Source organism: Symphalangus syndactylus, chromosome 5 (assembly GCF_028878055.3).
Source record: "Symphalangus syndactylus isolate Jambi chromosome 5, NHGRI_mSymSyn1-v2.1_pri, whole genome shotgun sequence".
Classification (NCBI taxonomy): Eukaryota; Metazoa; Chordata; class Mammalia; order Primates; family Hylobatidae; genus Symphalangus; species Symphalangus syndactylus.
This window is the reverse complement of record NC_072427.2, coordinates 143032521-143051158: the sequence shown is the minus strand read 5'-3', so window position 1 is coordinate 143051158 and position 18638 is coordinate 143032521. Positions and strand designations below refer to the sequence as shown.

At 42.9% G+C, this 18638-nt stretch overlaps 1 protein-coding gene across 1 annotated transcript in view; it reads left to right on the top strand.

Annotated features, from left to right (window-relative positions):
* The window catches only part of FAM234B (family with sequence similarity 234 member B), a 39460-nt gene that overhangs the window by 17855 nt on the left and 2967 nt on the right, over positions 1-18638 (top strand). The window contains exons 5-12 of the mRNA XM_055280578.2: positions 745-875; positions 4541-4688; positions 5057-5198; positions 6201-6344; positions 6527-6608; positions 9105-9260; positions 13785-13902; positions 17915-18135. Coding sequence (XP_055136553.1) covers positions 745-875; positions 4541-4688; positions 5057-5198; positions 6201-6344; positions 6527-6608; positions 9105-9260; positions 13785-13902; positions 17915-18135 — 1142 coding nt within the window. The remainder of the gene's footprint in view (positions 1-744; positions 876-4540; positions 4689-5056; positions 5199-6200; positions 6345-6526; positions 6609-9104; positions 9261-13784; positions 13903-17914; positions 18136-18638) is intronic.

Genomic DNA, 18638 nt, shown 5'->3' with positions numbered 1-18638 from the left:
TAAAAAAATACGTCAGTGAAGAAATAAAGGTTTGCTGAGGCTTGTTGACTGGCCTTTTAGCTTCTTACTGCATTCAGACATACATGACAAAGGGAATGAAAAAGAATCACGTGTCCTGAAGGCTCTTACAGAATCCTAAGTATACGGCCCATAGGCTTAGTACTGCTGGGCCGTGTGCTCACGTGGAGTGGAATAAATAACATCCTTCCCAGGTTTAGAGGTTGGAGTTTGGTCGCGGGGTGCTTCTGAGTGAAAAAAAAACTGGGATTTGAGTTAACTGTAGAACTGAAGCCATCTTGAAAACTTCCTATGATGCCGTGGTGCTTACTTATGTGACCTTGTGGGGGAAGGAAGCAGAGTGGTCTGGTCGGCTGCCCCTGGATGGTTCCTTAATAGTTGTTATAATCTCTAACAGATCAGTTCCCTCACCCCAGGCGAGTGAGCCCTTCTTTGTTGGAAAGCATCTCCATTTTATCTAAAGTTTGTTAGCGTCTCCATTTCATCTAAAAAAAATCCAGGTGAGAAATTATTGCATGGATTTGTTAGCCGGATACTTGAGGATTCAGATCACACTCCCTGCTCCCTCCTCCTCAGTAAGACAAAAACGAAAGGCAATTAGTAGGTAGGAGTTGCTGTCTGTTGTTCAGCCCATTGAGTCTTTCTTTTCTGGCCTGGGAACATTGCATCTGCCTTTTCCAAAGGCAAGAAGGTGTCATAGTGACCAGCCTATGTGTTCTTCCTTAGGGAAAGCCATTTGGACTTTAAACCCAAACTACTTGTCCAACGGTACCTTGGCTGCCCCAGTTGTGGTGCTGCCAGACTTGGATGAAGACGGTGTTCGAGACCTTGTGGTTCTGGCCATCGGGGAATTGCAGGTATGATCTCTAATAAATGGTTTTTGTTTCTTATAGGGAATGCTTCTATTTTAGTTGTCTCAGCTCCTAGTGTTGCATTATAAATGCTGCTTGAAATGTTCTTTTTACAAGGGTTTAGGTTTAAGTAAATTCTCCTTGTGAGGTTAAGTGAATACATGACCATTATGAACCCATTTTCTCTGGCAGCCTTATGGCTCCATGGACTGGGGTGTAGTGGAGCTTTAGAGTTAGATAGGTCTGTATGTGAATTCCACCTCTACCACTTCATATCTTTGTGGCCTTGGGCAAGCCGTGGATCCTGTCCAAGCTCTGCTTTCTTCATATGTAAAAAAGGCGTGTTATATCTACTTACATCATTGTTATGACAATTATAGCTAACATATTTAAAGTGCCTAGAGTAGTGCCTAATTTTTACTGTGTATATGTATTTTTAGTTTTACTATATTATATATATGTACATTTTATGTCAATTATAAAACAATAGAACAGGCTGATACAAAGTTCGTGAAAGATACATAGGAAAAAATCTAAGTCAAGCGATAATAACAACAGTGACCAAAGAAAGGAGTGTTGTAATCTAGGCTGTGACAAGGCAGACTTTGACTCAGGACAGTGGCCCTTGAATTATGGTCCTAAATTATGATTTGCAGGAACTTCGGTGTACTGGTTACTCTGCACACAGATAAAATAAGAGTCGTCTTTCCCCCAAATCACAGGAAAGAATAAATTAATGAACAGGATGATCTCAATTTTAAGTTTTTATTCTGGAAGTGTTTTTCAGAGCGTTTGTCAAAGTTTCTCTAAGACTTTTTCTCAGACTTCCTAGTGTGTCTGCCAAGGAAATGCTTGTGCACAGAAGAGTCAAACAATCAGCAAAGAATGTTTGTGGAAAAATGTGGATATGGCTAATTTTGCCTCATTTGAGAACCTATTTTAATTTTAATAGACCTAGTGTTTGCTGTTGTGATCTTTGTATTGCATATATGGAGTAGAGTTGTAAATTCTGGAGGTGAAATTACGTAGAATGGAATGAAATCTGTTAAGATTTTGTGGCTTTCTGCCAAGAGTCCCCCAAACTTAAGAGTGCCCCATTAGTCATGAGTTTTGAGGAGCACTGCTCTAGCACACTAAACTCTCCCTTACATTTGCAAGATAAAGGCAAGATCCAGAATGAGCTAAATTTCTGAAGCCTACTTAGTTTTAAGGGTTTTAAGCTTTAAGGGTACTTTATGTTCGTTTTCTTCAGCTAGCCAGTTGGTCTCAAAGTGGACCCGAACCAAGAATACAGGAATTATTCCTGTAATCTTTTTTATCCTAGCCATTGTGAATAAAGTGATTGGGGACTAGGGAAAATTTGAATTATTACTTCCATCAGGGAGCAATTCTTTGAAGGGGAACATATGGGGAGGCACGGCAAGCCATTGAACAAGTTTTTATGTCATGATTGAATTTAGAAATCTTGGTCTAACCATCCCGTCTGGCCACTTATTAGCTGGTGGTGGTTGGCGAGATAGTGGCTCAGGCCCTTGGGGACCCTCCATAGTAAGGAGGTCTCCACTGGAGGAAGCGGCTTCTTGCCCACTCTTACTCTGTGCCCTTTGTGTTAGTCTCTACTCAGGGTATTGCCCATCTTGCCCTACAGAATTTACTTGTTTTCACAATAGGGTACAGCTAGGGCATAGTCTCAGTTCTGCTTGAAAAGTGGTAGACAGTTCTAGGAAAACCTTGTAGAGGCACTAGGTATATAGCGCAGCAGCTTCATCCTTGTACTGACCTCTTTTGACCTCTCTGCCAGCAGCAAGGGACCCCAGGAACCTGTATAAGCTCCTGAGATGGAAGACTCTCTCTTCACAAGGAAGGAAACCTAAGTCTGTGACTTACAGTGATTGCATTCATTGATCTGGGTTTAGAGTGAAGTGGGCTTGGAGAACTGGACCTGGTTTTTGATTACAGGAACTGATAAGGTCTAGAACGTTAGTGGGAAGGGACCTTGAAGACCATTTGGTTAACTTTCTCACACGTGCTATGATCTCTGGTTCAGCATTACAGACATGTTGGCACCCCTACTCTCTTGGTGCACTCAGGCTGATGGGAATAACATTAATTTGTGAGGTGGTCCATTTCATTTTTGGGCCAGCTCCAGAAAATTCTGTCCTAAGCAGAAAGAAATCTGCTTTCTCATAGCTTCCACTCATTGTTCCAGCTTCATTCCCATAGAGCTACTGTGAATGAGTCTAATCCCCTTTCTATAGGAAAGCCCTTTAACCATTAGCCTAGTCCCTCTAAGCTTGCTACTCAGGACCAAATATCCCCATTTCTCATACTGTTCCTCATGCAACCAGGAAGTCCAAACTCCTCTTTTTCTTGATTTCTTTCCCTTTGCATTCTAGTTTGTCCAAATCTCTTTTAAAATGTGGTACTTATATCTAAAAACAGCATTTTATTTGTAGTATAATTAATATAGCAACCTAAGGGAATTGTTACTTATTTTGATGTAGACTCTGTATGTCTGTTTTTGCAGCCAAAGATCATAATATTTTTTCTAAGATTTGCTTTCTGTTTGTAATCAGCTAAAGTACCTATATCTTTTAATGATTAATTATTAATAGACCAGTTTATTTTTTTCTGGCAGATTTTGACTCATCTTCCAGCCTAAGGTTTTTTTGAATTTTGAGTTTGTCATGTGCCATATTAGCTATCCCTCTCAGCTTTGTGATAAACTTGAATTCTACTCTTTCAAGTCTTTGACAAGAATGTTTAATAGGAATGGGGCAATAGCAGAGTGCTATGACATTCCTCTAAAAACCTCCCTCTAGGCTAGTATTGATCCCGTAAGTACCTTTTCCTGGTACGTGGCAAACCACATTTCTTTATCTTGTCCATAGAGTTCATGATGATAAACTTTGTCAAAAGCTTTACTGAAGTCAAGATACCAGTAAAATCCTCATATTTCTTAACTGGTGACTCTACCCCCAAAAGAAATCCTCTAGAGCTGAAGTTGGCAACTGTGGCTTGTAGGTTAAATTTGGCCCACGACTTGTTTTTATAAATAGAGCTTTATTGGAACATACTCACACCCATTCATTTATGTGTTGTTTATGACTGCTTTCACACAAGAACAGCAGAGCAGAATAGTTGCTACAGAGATCATCTAGCTGGCAAAGCCTAAAATATATACTATTTGGCCCTTCACAGAAAAAGTTTGCTGTTCTCTCTTTGAGAATAAAGTTGATGGTGTCCAGGCCAGACATCTAGTGTTCCGAAGGGAGAGCACTGCCTGGATTAACTCTAGCTAGAACCAGATATTACTGGGGATTTCTGGTATTGAGGTAAAGACCCAGGGGCCAGCCATCCTATGTTTAGCTGTAGGCTAGAATTCTGTGCCTCAGGAGACTACTCAGCAAGCAACAATTCTGCTTCAGAGAAACTGTCTGAGGTGCTTTGAAGATGCCCTTTGCCTGGCTCTAGTGAGGCAATGGGACATTTGCTTTACTTGCTTACTTGCAGGGAAATAAAGCGAAGCAGGTTTGGCTTTGTGCTTTCCAACTTGGGGGAGTGTTTCTGAGCCCGTGGCTTATGAGGAGGCAGTGACTCTCTGGAGAAGCCATTTAATTAGGAAACGATAGGGCTTCTATTGACTCCACCCCCCTCTCTTACTTCCTCAGCCAGATCTATGCTTTCTGCTGGTGTCTGGCCGGACCGGAAATCCAGTGGGTCGACCTGTGAAGTACAACATCGTGGGAGTTGGGAATCTGATTGGTCCTCAGGTTTACATCACCACAAACGGGGCTGTCTACATCCTGTTTGGCTTTGGTAAGAAGCAAGGCTAGTTTTTGCCTCTGTTCCCCACTGGCGTATGTGATGAGGCCTTCCTTGTGAGACAGGGTGAAAGCTCAGGAACTCCTGACACCAACCTTCCCGTAGCCTTCTAATGCAGGGGCCTCTTACTGTCCCCCACTGATCACAGGCTATTTACTCTGCCTTCCCTTGCTGCCTCCTCTAAAGGGAAAACTCTTGTCCAGCACCCACTTAATCACCTCCCCACTTGTTCCATGTTGTCCAGTCTGGGCGGGCTCTGTTAGACTCATCTGGTCAGGCTCTGTGTCTCTTGCTCAGATCCTCACCATGGGACAGTTCTGTTAAATTCAACTTCTCAGTGTTGCTTCTTCCTGTGGTGCTAGGAAATATACAAGCTGTCGCCCTGCGGGACATTTTTGTTCAAGCCCAAAATCGAGACAGCTCACCACCTTCTCTGCAGATAGAAGAGCCAGAATGGGAAAAGCGAAGATCCGTCAACCTGTCTGAGCTCATTGATGTTTACAGGTAGGGCAGATGTCTGTCCTTGGTCACAGTGAGATCTCTTGTGAACTCACGTGCCTTTGAGTCTCTAAGTTTGGTTGGGCTGGTGAATATGTGGGTAGAGGTTTAGGGGAAACAGTGCTTATCTTAATTTACCGTCTTCTGATCTGGTTAACATGAGTTAGAAATTTTCTTCTCTTGGTAACATAATGCGTTGATATCTGTGTTGCTGACCACATGTGATCACTCCTCAGGTAGGATGCAAGGAAGGATACTTAGGGCTCTGAGTCAGAGTAGGGAGGGAGATAGACTTATCTAACTGTTTGTGAAACTGTGCTGAAGGATCTGACCTACTCTTTTCTGTATTTTTCTCTTAGTTGAAGCATTTTGACAGAAGCAAGGATAGCGTCCATGAAATCTTATTTTTTATTTTTATTTATTTCCTAACTAGAAGCGTGTAGTTTGTCACATGCAGGGGATTTTACCCATTTAACCCTAAGCCTGGCTAATAATTGTTTCATTCTTTCCTACCAGAAGTTCCAAATCATTTTCTAGCATTTTCTTGGGCAGTATCATGGTGTTTTGGTGAATTTGACAGGTATGAAATAGAATGGTCCCAGTGGCACCAAGCAAGAACTAATTCAGTGAAATGTATGCCATGGGCTGCTGCCCAAGCTCATTGGCAACCTCTGGTCTCCTGTCCAGATATCTGTCTGCCTTCCCTGTGATTATCCTTGGCTCTGCTGCCTTTCCCAGAGTATCCAGTGTGAGAGATATTGCACTGTAGCACTTTTCCTGTGAGTTCCTTTTGAACTTGTATGGAATTTTCTGGGGATCCTTGGTTTCTAAGGTCAAGAAAATGAGATTCAACTGAAACAACAGTGTGTCCCACTTGATGAGATAATGGTGGGGCATGAATACAAGAGTGTGTACAGGTGTACGTATACTGAGAGAAAAAACCAAAATAAATGGCTCAGAAATCTCGTCCAAGCCAGAGACTAACTGTTGGGGTCTTATTTAACCCAGTGATGGTGTTGAGCTACTCCAGATGGTGAAGGCACCAGATTCCAACTGCAGCAACCTTCTGATTACAACCAGACAAAGCCTTGTGCTGCTTCGGGGGCAAAATCTGACACCTTACTGGGCATTGAGACTTCAAGGCCTGCAGAGGTTTGCATTGTGTTCCTTCTTGTGTTTGCTGTTTTGATCCACTTTCCCATGTTTAAAAATTGTCCGGAACAATTGCTTGCAATTCTTATATCTGGGGCCAGTGCAAGAGAAGGGAAGGAGAGTTCTTAGTTTTCCTGTTTTTCTTGTTCACTATTGATTGCTTACTTTGTCCTTATTTGCAGCCAGCCTACTCCTGGATATTTCACTGATGATCGGACGTTAGACTTCCTTCTACAGATACAGGATGGAGTTGGGATGAAAAAGGTAAAACTTTGGGCTTCAGATCAATCAAAGCATATGTAAAGTATATACTTTGTGTCCAACTCTGTGCTAGGCACAGCAGGGAATAAAAAGAACCTAAAATATGATCTCTACTTTCAAAGAACTCAAACTCTCACTGAGTGGATAAAATGAAAACTCACAATTCATTGCTAAAATCTGTAGCACTGGAAGCCTTTCTAGGATAATCTCCTTCCTATATAGGAGTTTCTTGTTCTGGATCCCTAGCTTACAGTTAGGCAGTGGGAGCCTTCTGAAATCTCTTGGTGGGGAAAGACAGGTATAAAGAAATGTAATGCTTTAACACACAGCTATACCTAAGATTTCAGAGAAGTCTGTGGTGACTGGGGTTTTATGGGAGACCTTATAAAGGAGGGAAATATAAGCAGGGCTTTTTAAAGCTGAATCGTATTTATGTGGATAGGAAAACATGCCAGGTCAGGGGTGCCAAGAGCAGAGGCCCAGAGACAGAAAGGATAGAGCATGTTCCAAGGACACTGAATAGATCTTTGATATTACATGAAGTTGCATATTGTGAGGATATAATGATTGGATGGATGACTTTCATTTCTTTAACATTACAGCAGAATTACAGAGTTACAAATTTTTTTTTATTATCGACCTTGCATTTTGGTTTATTTTCACTGTGAAATATATATCTATTTCTATACATTGCACATTGTTCCCTGAGAGAGAAAAAGAATTCAACAAACACTTTATCATCACCTCTAATGTATGCCACCTTCTATGCTGAATGCTGGAGACACAAAATTAATGAAGACAGAGTCACTACATAGTTCTACTACGTGGTGGAAAGTGCTGTTGTGGAGGTTTGCACCGGGGTCCACTGGGAACACAGGGAGCAGATGGAGTGCAGGCGAGCTGGAGGGCCAGGGAGGCAAGAGATGCCTCATGTTGGTCAGGGGTTGTATGTGCAGAATCATGAGAGCAGAGAAAAGGTTTGCTGAATAGATAAGGGTGGGCTGAGGTGCGCTCCCACCAGAGAGATGAGAATGAGGTCAGCTTACAGAGGGCCCCGAAAGCACAGCTGCAGAATCTGGAGGAGGCGTTGGAGGCCATAGGGCTATTTGGTTATGGGCAGAGGACAGATACATTGATAAAAACATCATGTTAGGGAGAGACTTCCAGCAGTGCTATATAGGAAAAGCCAGTGCCTGCGTGTAATTCAAAGGAATTTCTGATACGTTGGTGCTGGCAGGATAACGGAAGAAGGGTGTATAGTAGGTATAGTAGGTTGAAGGTGGAGATGCTGAGTTTCAGCCCTGGGTTTTAATCCTGACACCATTACTTATTGGAGACCTTGGGCATATTACCTAATCTTGCCTCACTGCAGTTTCTGCATTTATAAAACAGGGGTAATAATATTGCCTGCCTTCATAGGATTATTGTGACAGTTAAACGAACTTAAAGTATAATAAAAAAAATATATATATATATATAAAATATGTGTTTGAGTGGATACAAGTTTTTAGTGCAGTGTCTCTAGACTTCTTTTTTCCCCAAGATTGCCAAAGGGAATCTTAAAATGCTTGTCTGTTTTTCTTTCGCTGCTGGTTGAGAAGATTTTGTCTCTGCTGGGTCGGTTCCAGGACCTGGTGTGATGCAGTCTGAGCATAGGCAGAGAAAGGCAGGGCTCAGGGGCCTGGAAGAATAGGGCAAGCGGTTGTCCACAGAGGTCGGGTCCTCCACCTACAGAAGTGTGGAGACGCCGGGCAGGAGGGAGTGAAGACACTTGGGCTGGAGGAAATTGGGGAACTTCTTGGGGATTTTGGTAAATGAGAGGCCCCAGATTTGTGAGGCATTTAGGATGAAGAGCAGACATATGCCAGGATTATGAATTTGAACCCCTTCGTCATTATCCTTTGAGAAATGCAGCTAAGCAATGAATCCCCTCTTGGATTATTTTTTTGCCTGTTTCAACAGCGCTGCTTTAAATTTGAGACTTCCCTAGGTCCATATGCCACGACACCAAGAGTCAGATCCATAAAGCTGGGAACACCATGCCCCAGCACAGTGTTCACTGGGCCATTGTTTTCTGAGTGACTGCGTGTTGTGGGGAATGAGGTGCTGCTGTTGGCATTTGCAGAGTGGCTGCTCTCTCTGTCTGAGGACTGTCCTAAACGTGGACAATCCCTGTGTCCACATCACTTCCTGTCTCTCAGATCCTCCTTTTCTCACCTGTAAAATGGGGTGGACTACATGATTTGAATGTCCCTTTCCCACTTGAGAACTTTGCAGTTCTTGAAATCTATTAAATGGGAAAAAGGGCTGCAGAAGCTTGGGTCCTGGTCCTTAGCCATTATTCATGCTCTCTGAACACCCAGTTTGCTTGCATCTTAAAAGCGCAACGTGTTAATATTTGTGTTATTTGAATACCTGTGCATTTTTGTGTGTGCATTTTCTGGGCCTGCTGCTTTTTTGAGGCCTGGCCATGTTTACTCTCTGTCTTCCCTTTTGTAGATGATGGTTGTGGATGGTGACTCTGGCTCCGTTGTTTGGAGTTACCGTGCTCCGTGTCACATGAAAGAAACGCCAGCCACCTCAGCAGTTACTTCAGACCAGAAGTCTGTCTTCCTCTTCTGGGCCGAAGGGCTGTCAGCTGCATCTCCCAATTCTGTGAGTGAGCCTGGGAGGGTCCTTTTTTTACTTTGTCAGATGGCAGCTGCTGTGCAGGGCTGACTGTGTTCTGGAGATGTTATTTGACCCATCACTTTCCAAGGGGTTGGAGTAGAAACAAGTCAGCGCTCGCTGGAGAAAAGCAGGAACCCTGTGTCCTCCTGAGCCACACCTTTGCCTTTTAGCAGAGAATGTGCAGGCTGACAACAGCCCCTAACTGCTGGCTACAAACAGTGGGAGGCTGAATAAAGAATAAAAAGTCCTCGCAAGATACTAGATCCAAATTTACAGATAATTCACATATGCTACAGTTGTTGAAGAGGAGAAATCATTATGACTGGTCTGAAGTGGGCAGAGAGAATTTCAAGGAGGAGTAAGGCTGGGCTTTGAGGCGCATGCCCTGAGACTGAAGGAACGGGGATGGGAGAGGGTGGCCAGCAGGTGGAGAGGGACATTGACCAGATAGAACTGAGAGGTCATTTGAGGAACTGTGGGAGAGAAGGTCTGACACCTAGAAGGCAGATTTTAGAAAGTCTTAAATGTTACACTGCAGTATTTTCATGGGGTTGATGAGGCAGGGTGCTACCTGTTTTAGGTACCGGGGAGTTTTTAGTAAGACCCACCCTGCCTTAGTTCAATGAAACACATCTTGACTCAATACTTTCTGTGTGCCAGGCACTGTGATCTCTGTAGGGACTAAGGATAAACTGAAAAAATCTTGGCCCTTTAGAGAAGACAGATGGTCCACAGATAATGGGGGAGCCTGATGGAGGCAGGATCCCGAATTCATCAACCAGCCTCAGTCAACAAGTCACTCAACTCCTCTGAACCTCATTATCTTTATCCATTAATGGTTAATGAAGATGCTAATATATTTACTCATTTTGAGGATCAGATTTACCTAAAATCTAGATTGTATTTCTAACTCTGACATGCCCTAACAGTGTGACCATGGGCAATTTACCTAACATTTCAACTTCCTCCCCGCATATGAGGGGACTTCAGAAAGTTCATGGAAAAATGTAATTAAAATATAAAAAAAAAAAATGTCGGCTGGGCGCAGTGGCTCATGCCTGTAATCCCAGCACTTTGGGAGGCTGAGGTGGGAGAATCACGAGGTCAGGAGTTTGATACCAGCCTGGCCAACATAGTGAAACCTCATCTCTACTAAAAATACAAAAAATTAGCCAGGCATGGTGGTGGGCACCTGTAATTCCAGCTATCCGGGAGGCTGAGGCAGAATTGCTTGAACCTGCGAGGCGGAGGTTGCAGTGAGCTGAGATCATGCCATTGTACTCCAGCCCAGGTGACAGTGCAAGACTTCGTCTCAAAAAAAAAAAAAAAAGAACTTTATTTCTTAACATAAGCTCCATCAAGTTCAAGACAGTTTGTAAGCATTGATACCAGCCATTTAGTCCATCCCTAAAGAACTGAGGGTCCTGGGAATTTCACCATGTCAATGCAGTCTTTTTTTACATTATAAACTGAAGAAAAATGAGAGCCGTTTAAAGATTTTTTAAGATTAGGAAACTAAAGAAAGTCACAAGGAACTAACTCAGAACTATAAGGTAGATGCCTCATGATTTCCCATTGAAACTCACAAAATTGCTCATTTGATGAGAGGAATGAGTAGGAACGTTGTTGTGGTGGAGAAGAACTCTCTGGTGAAGCTTTCCCAGGTGTTTTTCTGCTAAAGCTTTGGCTTTCTCAAACACTCTCATTTTAAGCGGATGTTATCATTCTTTTTTTGTCTTTTTTTTTTTCCTTTTTGTGGAGAATGGGGTCTCGCTATATTGCCCAGGCAGGCCTCGAACTCCTGGGCTCAAGCTGTCATCCTGCCTCTGCTTCCCTAAGAGCTGGGATTACAGGCGTGAGCCACCGCACCCGGCCAATGTTATCATTCTTTAGCCCTAAAGTCAACAAGCAAAATGCCTTGGGCATCCCTCCAAAATACTGCCATGACTTTTGCTGTTGACCTTTCCACTTTTTCTTTGACTGGACCACTTCCACCTCTTGTAGTCATTGCTTTCATTGTGCTTTGCCTTCAGGAGCACACTGGTAAAGCCATGTTTCTTTCATCTTCTGCTACAGATCTTCAAAGAAATGCTTCCAGGATCTTGATCCCACTTGTTTAAAATTTCCATTGAAAGCCCTGCTCCTGTCTGCAGCTAATATGTGCCAACAGTTTTGCCACCCATCCAGTGGCAAGTTTGCTCAACTTTAATTTTTCAACCAGAATTATGTAAACTGAACCAACTGAGGTGTCTTCAATGGTGGCTATTGTTTGTGCTGTTAATCATTGGTTCTTTTCACTTAGGGCATGAACAAGATTAATTTTTTCCTTACAAATTGATGAGGATGGTCTGCCATTGTGGGTTTAATCTCTGACATCATTTTGTCCGTCGTTAAAATGAGCTATCCACGTCTAAGCTGCTGATCTCTCTGGGGCATTGTCATCATAAATTTTTCAGAAAGCATCAGTGATTTCACCATTCTTCCACCCAAAATTCACCATAAATTTGATGTGTGTTCTTGCTTCAACTTTTTGGCAGAATTTGTGTTACTTTGATAGGGGCTGTTTTCAAACTGATATCTTACCCTTCTTGGTGCCTCAGAGTAGCTCCTTTTCAGGCATGTTATAACAAGTTAGTATGAGTTTCCTTTGGTGCAAAAAAAATTTTGAAGTCCATGCATAGTTTTTTCATAATCTGCATTTCCATGAACTTTTTGAAGACCCCTCCTATAATAAAATGAGGGTATTGGACAAGATAAGTCTCAAATGTAGTCTTCTATAAATAACTACAAAAAAAAAGAGCCATGTTAAAATGCTTTAATAGAGGTACAAGTAAGAAGTTTACATGGAAGCACAAAAGAAGGGAGGTGTTAACTTTGCCTAGGGTAATAAGGGAGCTTTTCCTCAGAGGGGGCGTTCAAGGTGGGCACCTAAGGATGAGAAGTGTAGAGATGGGGTAGAGAGGATGGTTAGACAGTCTAAGAGGCAGATAAGATTGGCAACAGTTAGGCAGAGTAAGGTGAAGCATGGATTGAGGGTGATGATCAGACATTTGTGCAGCATGGGGTGGGCAGGTGAGTCATAGCAGCTCAGTCTGGAAGAGGCATATTTTGGTTAAATGGTGTAAGACTGGTTTTCATGCTAAGGAATTTGTGCTTCATTCTGTAGGCAGTGAGGAAGGTGTTTGGCTGTTTTCTTCTCATGTTAGCTGAGCCGGAGATCTGTCCCTTCATACCTGGGATCCTAAGGGTGTGTGGAAAATGCCCTCTTCTGCTTTGTGGGCATGTGTTGAGAGTGAGGTTGCAAGCTTCCTGCTCACACTTCTCCTCACTTGGGGACTTCTTCCCATGCAGCGATATGGAAGCAGGGGTAATATTCATCCCTCAGAGCTTCCATTTCCTCTACTGCAGGAGGCCCAAGGTAGTCCCAAGGGAGGAGAGGCACTTGGGAAGCTCTGGAGAGCAGCCACTTACTAACTGACATGGGTGTACTTCTGTGCTTTAACAACTGCATGGCCACACACTCATGTACCTGCCAAGTCTCAAGTCCCATCCCCACATAGAAGTCCTACTGATAAAGATAGTCCCAATGTGCATTTCTTCTGCTGTAGAGAGTTTGAAGACTGACACTCAGGCCTTGGAACTTTTGTTTTATAATTGATGATTTGCCTCTGTCTGGTCGACATTCCACTCATTTCAGGAACAGATAAGATTTTTGTAATTTTTAGCCTGATGCTTGCAATTGGCTTTGACACCCAGTGAAAGGAAATATCTTTGGCTTACTGTGTTTTCATAAATAGATTTCATCTCCACAAAGCCCCATCTGCTGCAAGAGATGAACCAGTATTCTAGTACTTCCATGGGCAGAAGACTGGGACATCTTGTCACATTCCTCTCTTGGGGTCTGCACATTGCCTTTTCTTTTCCTTTTTTTTTTTTTTTTTTTTTTTTGAGACAGAGTCTCTCTCTGTCACCCAGGCTGGAGTGCAGTGGCATGATCTTGGCTCAGTGCAACCTCTGCCTCCCAGGTTCAAGTGATTCTCCTGCCTCAGCCTCCCGAGTAGCTGGGGCTACAGGCACATGCCACCATGCCCAGCTTTTTTTTTTTTTTTTGTATTTTCAGTAGAGACAGGGTTTCTGCATGTTGGCCAGGCTGGTCTCGAACTCCTGACCTCAGGTCATCCGCCCACCTCGGCCTCCTAAAATGCTGGGATTACAGGCATGAGCCACCGCACCTGGCCTGCTTTCCTTTTTTTTCTTACAAGGGAGGAAAGCATTTTCCAGCTGTAGATTGTGGTTTGAAAGAGTTAGTGATTAGTATTTTGAGCTCTTTGAAGTATGTCTCTTATACAGGGGACTTTCTTTCAAACACGTTCTTGTAGTTAGGATCAGGCATCAGCATCTGAGAGCAATGAGTAATCACCATTTTCTACTCTGCCTTTTCACCTGAAGACTGTCGTGTGTGGGAATGTAGAGTTACCTTTGCTCTTCCTTTTTGCGGCTCATTGTCAGGATATCATCCTAGGAACTGAGCCGCCCAGCCTTCACCACCTTTACCTCCTGCATCCTGCGTTCCCCTCCGTCCTTCTGGATCTGGCCAACACCACCGGCACAGTGACGGCTTCAGAGGGTGAGTCCCAGTGCCAGCGGGGGTCTGTGTATACAGATGGTGGGAGAGTATATGCTGGCTGTGTGTGATGAGACCATTGCCCCACCCAGGGAAGGATGTGTGCTTCTCAGACGACAGCAGGGCACTTTCCCTGGTGTCCCTGGTGCCTCGGGCTTTGCTGGAATGCTCCTCTGGGTGGAATCCCCGGACTCACAGGGTGAGAACCCGTATGCTCTGAATGTGGAGGTGAAAGTACATCCCATTCCAAAGGGTCTGTAAGGTGATGATTCATCCAGCCACTCCTTCAGCAGGCATTTAATGAGCATCAACTGTATGCCAGGCACTGTGCCAGGTGCTGGGACTACAAATAAGACTAGTTTCTTGACCCACTCAGAGATTAGGATTTGGAATTAACTGTGAAGGACATGATGGAGATAGAATGTGTTTTGCCGGGGCATTGATTTAGAAAACCTTTTTTTTGAATATAACTATGCCCCTTGCATAGAAATTGGAGAAAGAAGAAAAATGAAAGGAAGGAAGAAAAATTGGCCACTCATAACCACTTAACGTTTTGGAAGTGTTCTTCTACTTCACATATCTGTCTAAATAATACTGTAAATAAAATGGGATCCTATATGGGAGACCCTTAACTCAGGAAACCAAAGCATTGGGGATTGCAGCCTCTGCTGCCTGCTAGTCTGGGTTGTCTGGTGATCTCCTTCTCAGCAATTCCTTCCCTCATGGAATTTGCTGTTCCTGTTGGGAGGTCAGGGAGTGCAGGAGTGGGAGAGGACCAGATGGTCACATCTCCTTTCTTTCTTTCCACATTCTCTGGCTACTTATGGACTTGGCTGTCTACTTACAAACTCATTGGCCTTGGGTTGCAGCTGGTGTTTGTAGCTCTCTCGATTTATTGGGATACATGGGGAAGAACAACTTACCTGGAACTTGCAGGCACACCTGTCCACTGATTGGGGGCTGGGGGCAGGGAGATGTGAGCTTGGAAAATCCTGTGATTAGATCTGACTGAGCTGCTTTTTCAACAGTAGCATAAAATATTCAGTGAACATCAAATAATGGTAATTAAGAATCTTGACACCATTTTTATTATAACTTGTATTTTAAAGATGAGGCAAAATAAACACTGGCAAGGTAAATCGCCTCTGTGACTGCACACTGACAGTCTGGGAATTCTCAGGCTCCCTAGCGTTTCGGGCTTGCTTTTCTACTGAATTCTTTTTTTAAAAATTTTGTTTTATTATTATTATACTTTAAGTTTTAGGGTACATGTGCACAATGTGCAGGTTTGTTACGTATGTATACATGTGCCATGTTGGTGTGCTGCAACCATTAACTCGTCATTTAGCATTAGGTATATCTCCTAATGCTATCCCTACCCCCTCCCACCACTCCACAACAGACCCCGGAGTGTGATGTTCCCCTTCCTGTGTCCATGTGTTTCGTTGTTCATTTCTCATCTATGAGTGAGAACATGCAGTGTTTGGTTTTTTTGTCCTTGCGATAGTTTACTGAGAATGATGATTTCCAGTTTCATCCATGTCCCTACAAAGGACATGAACTCATCATTTTTTATGGCTGCATAGTATTCCACGGTGTATATGTGCCACATTTTCTTTTTTTTTTTTTATTTTTATTTTATTTATTTATTTATTTATTTTTTTAAATTATACTTTAGGGTTTTAGGGTACATGTGCACAATGTGCAGGTTTGTTACATATGTATCCATGTGCCATGTTGATTTCCTGCACCCATTAACTCGTCATTTAGCATTAGGTGTATCTCCTAATGCTGTCCCTCCCCCCTCCCCCCACCCCACAACAGTCCCCGGAGTGTGATGTTCCCCTTTCTGTGTCCATGAGTTCTCATTGTTCAATTCCCACCTATGAGTGAGAACATGTGGTGTTTGGTTTTTTGTCCTTGCGATAGTTTACTGAGAATGATGTTTTCCAGTTTCATCCATGTCCCTACAAAGGACACGAACTCATCATTTTTTATGGCTGCATAGTATTCCATAGTGTATATGTGCCACATTTTCTTAATCCAGTCTATCGTTGTTGGACATTTGGGTTGGTTCCAAGTCTTTGCTATTGTGAATAGTGCCGCAATAAACATACGTGTGCATGTGTCTTTATAGCAGCATGATTTATAGTCCTTTAGGTATATACCCAGTAATGGGATTGCTTGGTCAAATGGTATTTCTAGTTCGAGATCCCTGAGGAATCGCCACACTGACTTCCACAATGGTTGAACTAGTTTACAGTCCCACCAACAGTGTAAAAGTGTTCCTATTTCTCCACATCCTCTCCAGCACCTGTTGTTTCCTGACTTTTTGATGATGGCCATTGTAACTGGCATCTCATTGTGGTTTTGATTTGCATTTCTCTGATGGCCAGTGATGATGAGCATTTTTTCATGTGTGTTTTGGCTGCATAAATGTCTTCTTTTGAGAAGTGTCTGTTCATGTCCTTTGCCCACTTTTTGATGGGGTTTGTTTTTTTCTTGTAAATTTGTTTGAGTTCATTGTAGATTCTGGATATTAGCCCTTTGTCAGATGAGTAGGTTGCGAAAATTTTCTCCCATTTTGTAAGTTGCCTGTTCACTCTGATGGTAGTTTCTTTTGCTGTGCAGAAGCTCTTTAGTTTAATTAGATCCCATTTGTCAATTTTGGCTTTTGTTGCCATTGCTTTTGGTGTTTTAGACATGAAGTCCTTGCCCATGCCTATGTCCTGAATGGTATTGCCTAGGTTTTCTTCTAGGGTTTTTATGGTTTTAGGTCTAACATGTAAGTCTTTAATCGATCTTGTATAAGGTGTAAGGAAGGGATCCAGTTTCAGCTTTCTACATATGGCTAGCCAGTTTTCCCAGCAACATTTATTAAATAGGGAATCCTTTCCCCATTTCTTGTTTTTGTCAGGTTTGTCAAAGATCAGATAGTTGTAGATATGTGGCATTATTTCTGAGGGCTCTGTTCTGTTCCATTGATCTATATCTCTGTTTTGGCATTCCCTTTGAAAACTGGTACAAGACAGGGATGCTCTCTCTCACCACTCCTATTCAACATAGTGTTGGAAGTTCTGGCCAGGGCAATTAGGCATGAGAAGGAAATAAAGGGTATTCAATTAGGAAAAGAGGAAGTCAAATTGTCCCTGTTTGCAGATGACATGATTGTATATCTAGAAAACCCCACTGTCTCGGCCCAAAATCTCCTCAAGCTGATAAGCAACTTCAGCAAAGTCTCAGGATACAAAATCAATGTACAAAAATCACAAGCATTCTTATACACCAATCACAGACAAACAGCCAAATCATGAGTGAACTCCCATTCACAATTGCTTCAAAGAGAGTAAAATACCTAGGAATCCAACTTACAAGGGACGTGAAGGACCTCTTCAAGGAGAACTACAAACCACTGCTCAATGAAATAAGAGAGGATACAAACAAATGGAAGAACATTCCATGCTCATGGGTTGGAAGAATCAATATCGTGAAAATGGCCATACTGCCCAAGGTAATTTATAGATTCAGTGCCATCCCCATCAAGCTACCAATGACTTTCTTCACAGAATTGGAAAAAACTACTTTAAAGTTCATGTGGAACCAAAAAAGAGCCCGCATCGCCAAGTCAATCCTAAGCCAAAAGAACAAAGCTGGAGGCATCATGCTACCTGACTTCAAACTATACTACAAGGCTACAGTAATCAAAACAGCATGCTTTTCTACTGAATTCTTGCCACAAGGGGCACGTTCTCTCAGTTCCTGAGTTGGGCTTTTTTGGAAATAGCTTCAGAGAACTAAAGGTGCAAAGACCAGGAAGAATGTGCTGCCTTACTGGTGTCCAGTCCTTCCCTAGTTTGCACCCATGGGCTAGCTCACTGCCTTCTGTTTATTCAGTGCTCAGTACATTTCCTGTGTGAACTAGTGAGTAAATAAATGTATTGTTGAACCAAACCCCTCTCCTGTTAGTAGACAGTATGTGTCCATGTTAACTGCTCTTGTTTTTGTCCTTCCTCAGTTGGAATTAACGACCTCTGGAAAGATGCCTTTTATGTTACCAGGACAACAGGGCCAAGCTCCGAAGGCCATCCAGCAGCCCTGGTGGTCAGCAAGCTTAGTCTACGGTGGGCACTAATGGAGGGCCAGATGGCTCAGCTACAGGAGTCCACCCCCAAAATTGGCCGTGGGGAGCTGCGAAGATTTCTTTCTAGGATAAAGTTTGTTGAAGCTCCCTACGAGGTGAGTGGCTGCTGAAATACTGTTCCTCGAGGGTTTAGGACAAATACTGCCAATTCCAGCTTTGTCCTTTAGAAAGTAGGCAGAATGGGGAGCTTTCTTGAGTAGACGTGTATCAAGACAGTTGTTTTGGACCAACACTATTTCCTGTGGATGCCTTCTGACCATGAAGAAATGATTCTCAGTTGTTTTCAGCTGGAAATAATAGCATCTTCCTTAGGGGACATTTGACAATGTGGGGTCGTGGTTTTTATTGTCCCAATGACTGACGGGTGGCTACGACTGGTATTTTCTGTGTTGGGACTAGTGATGCTAACATCATGCAGGGCTTGTAGCAGTTACATACTACAAAGAATCATCTTGCTCCAAATGCTAATGTTCCCTCCCCACCCCCACTCCCAAGAAATATTATAGTCTCATTCAAAGTTCAAAAGCTTATCATGGAAAATAACAGTTTCTGGGCCTTTCTGGAAGGAGAAGATGTTTACAGACTATTGGGGCTAAAG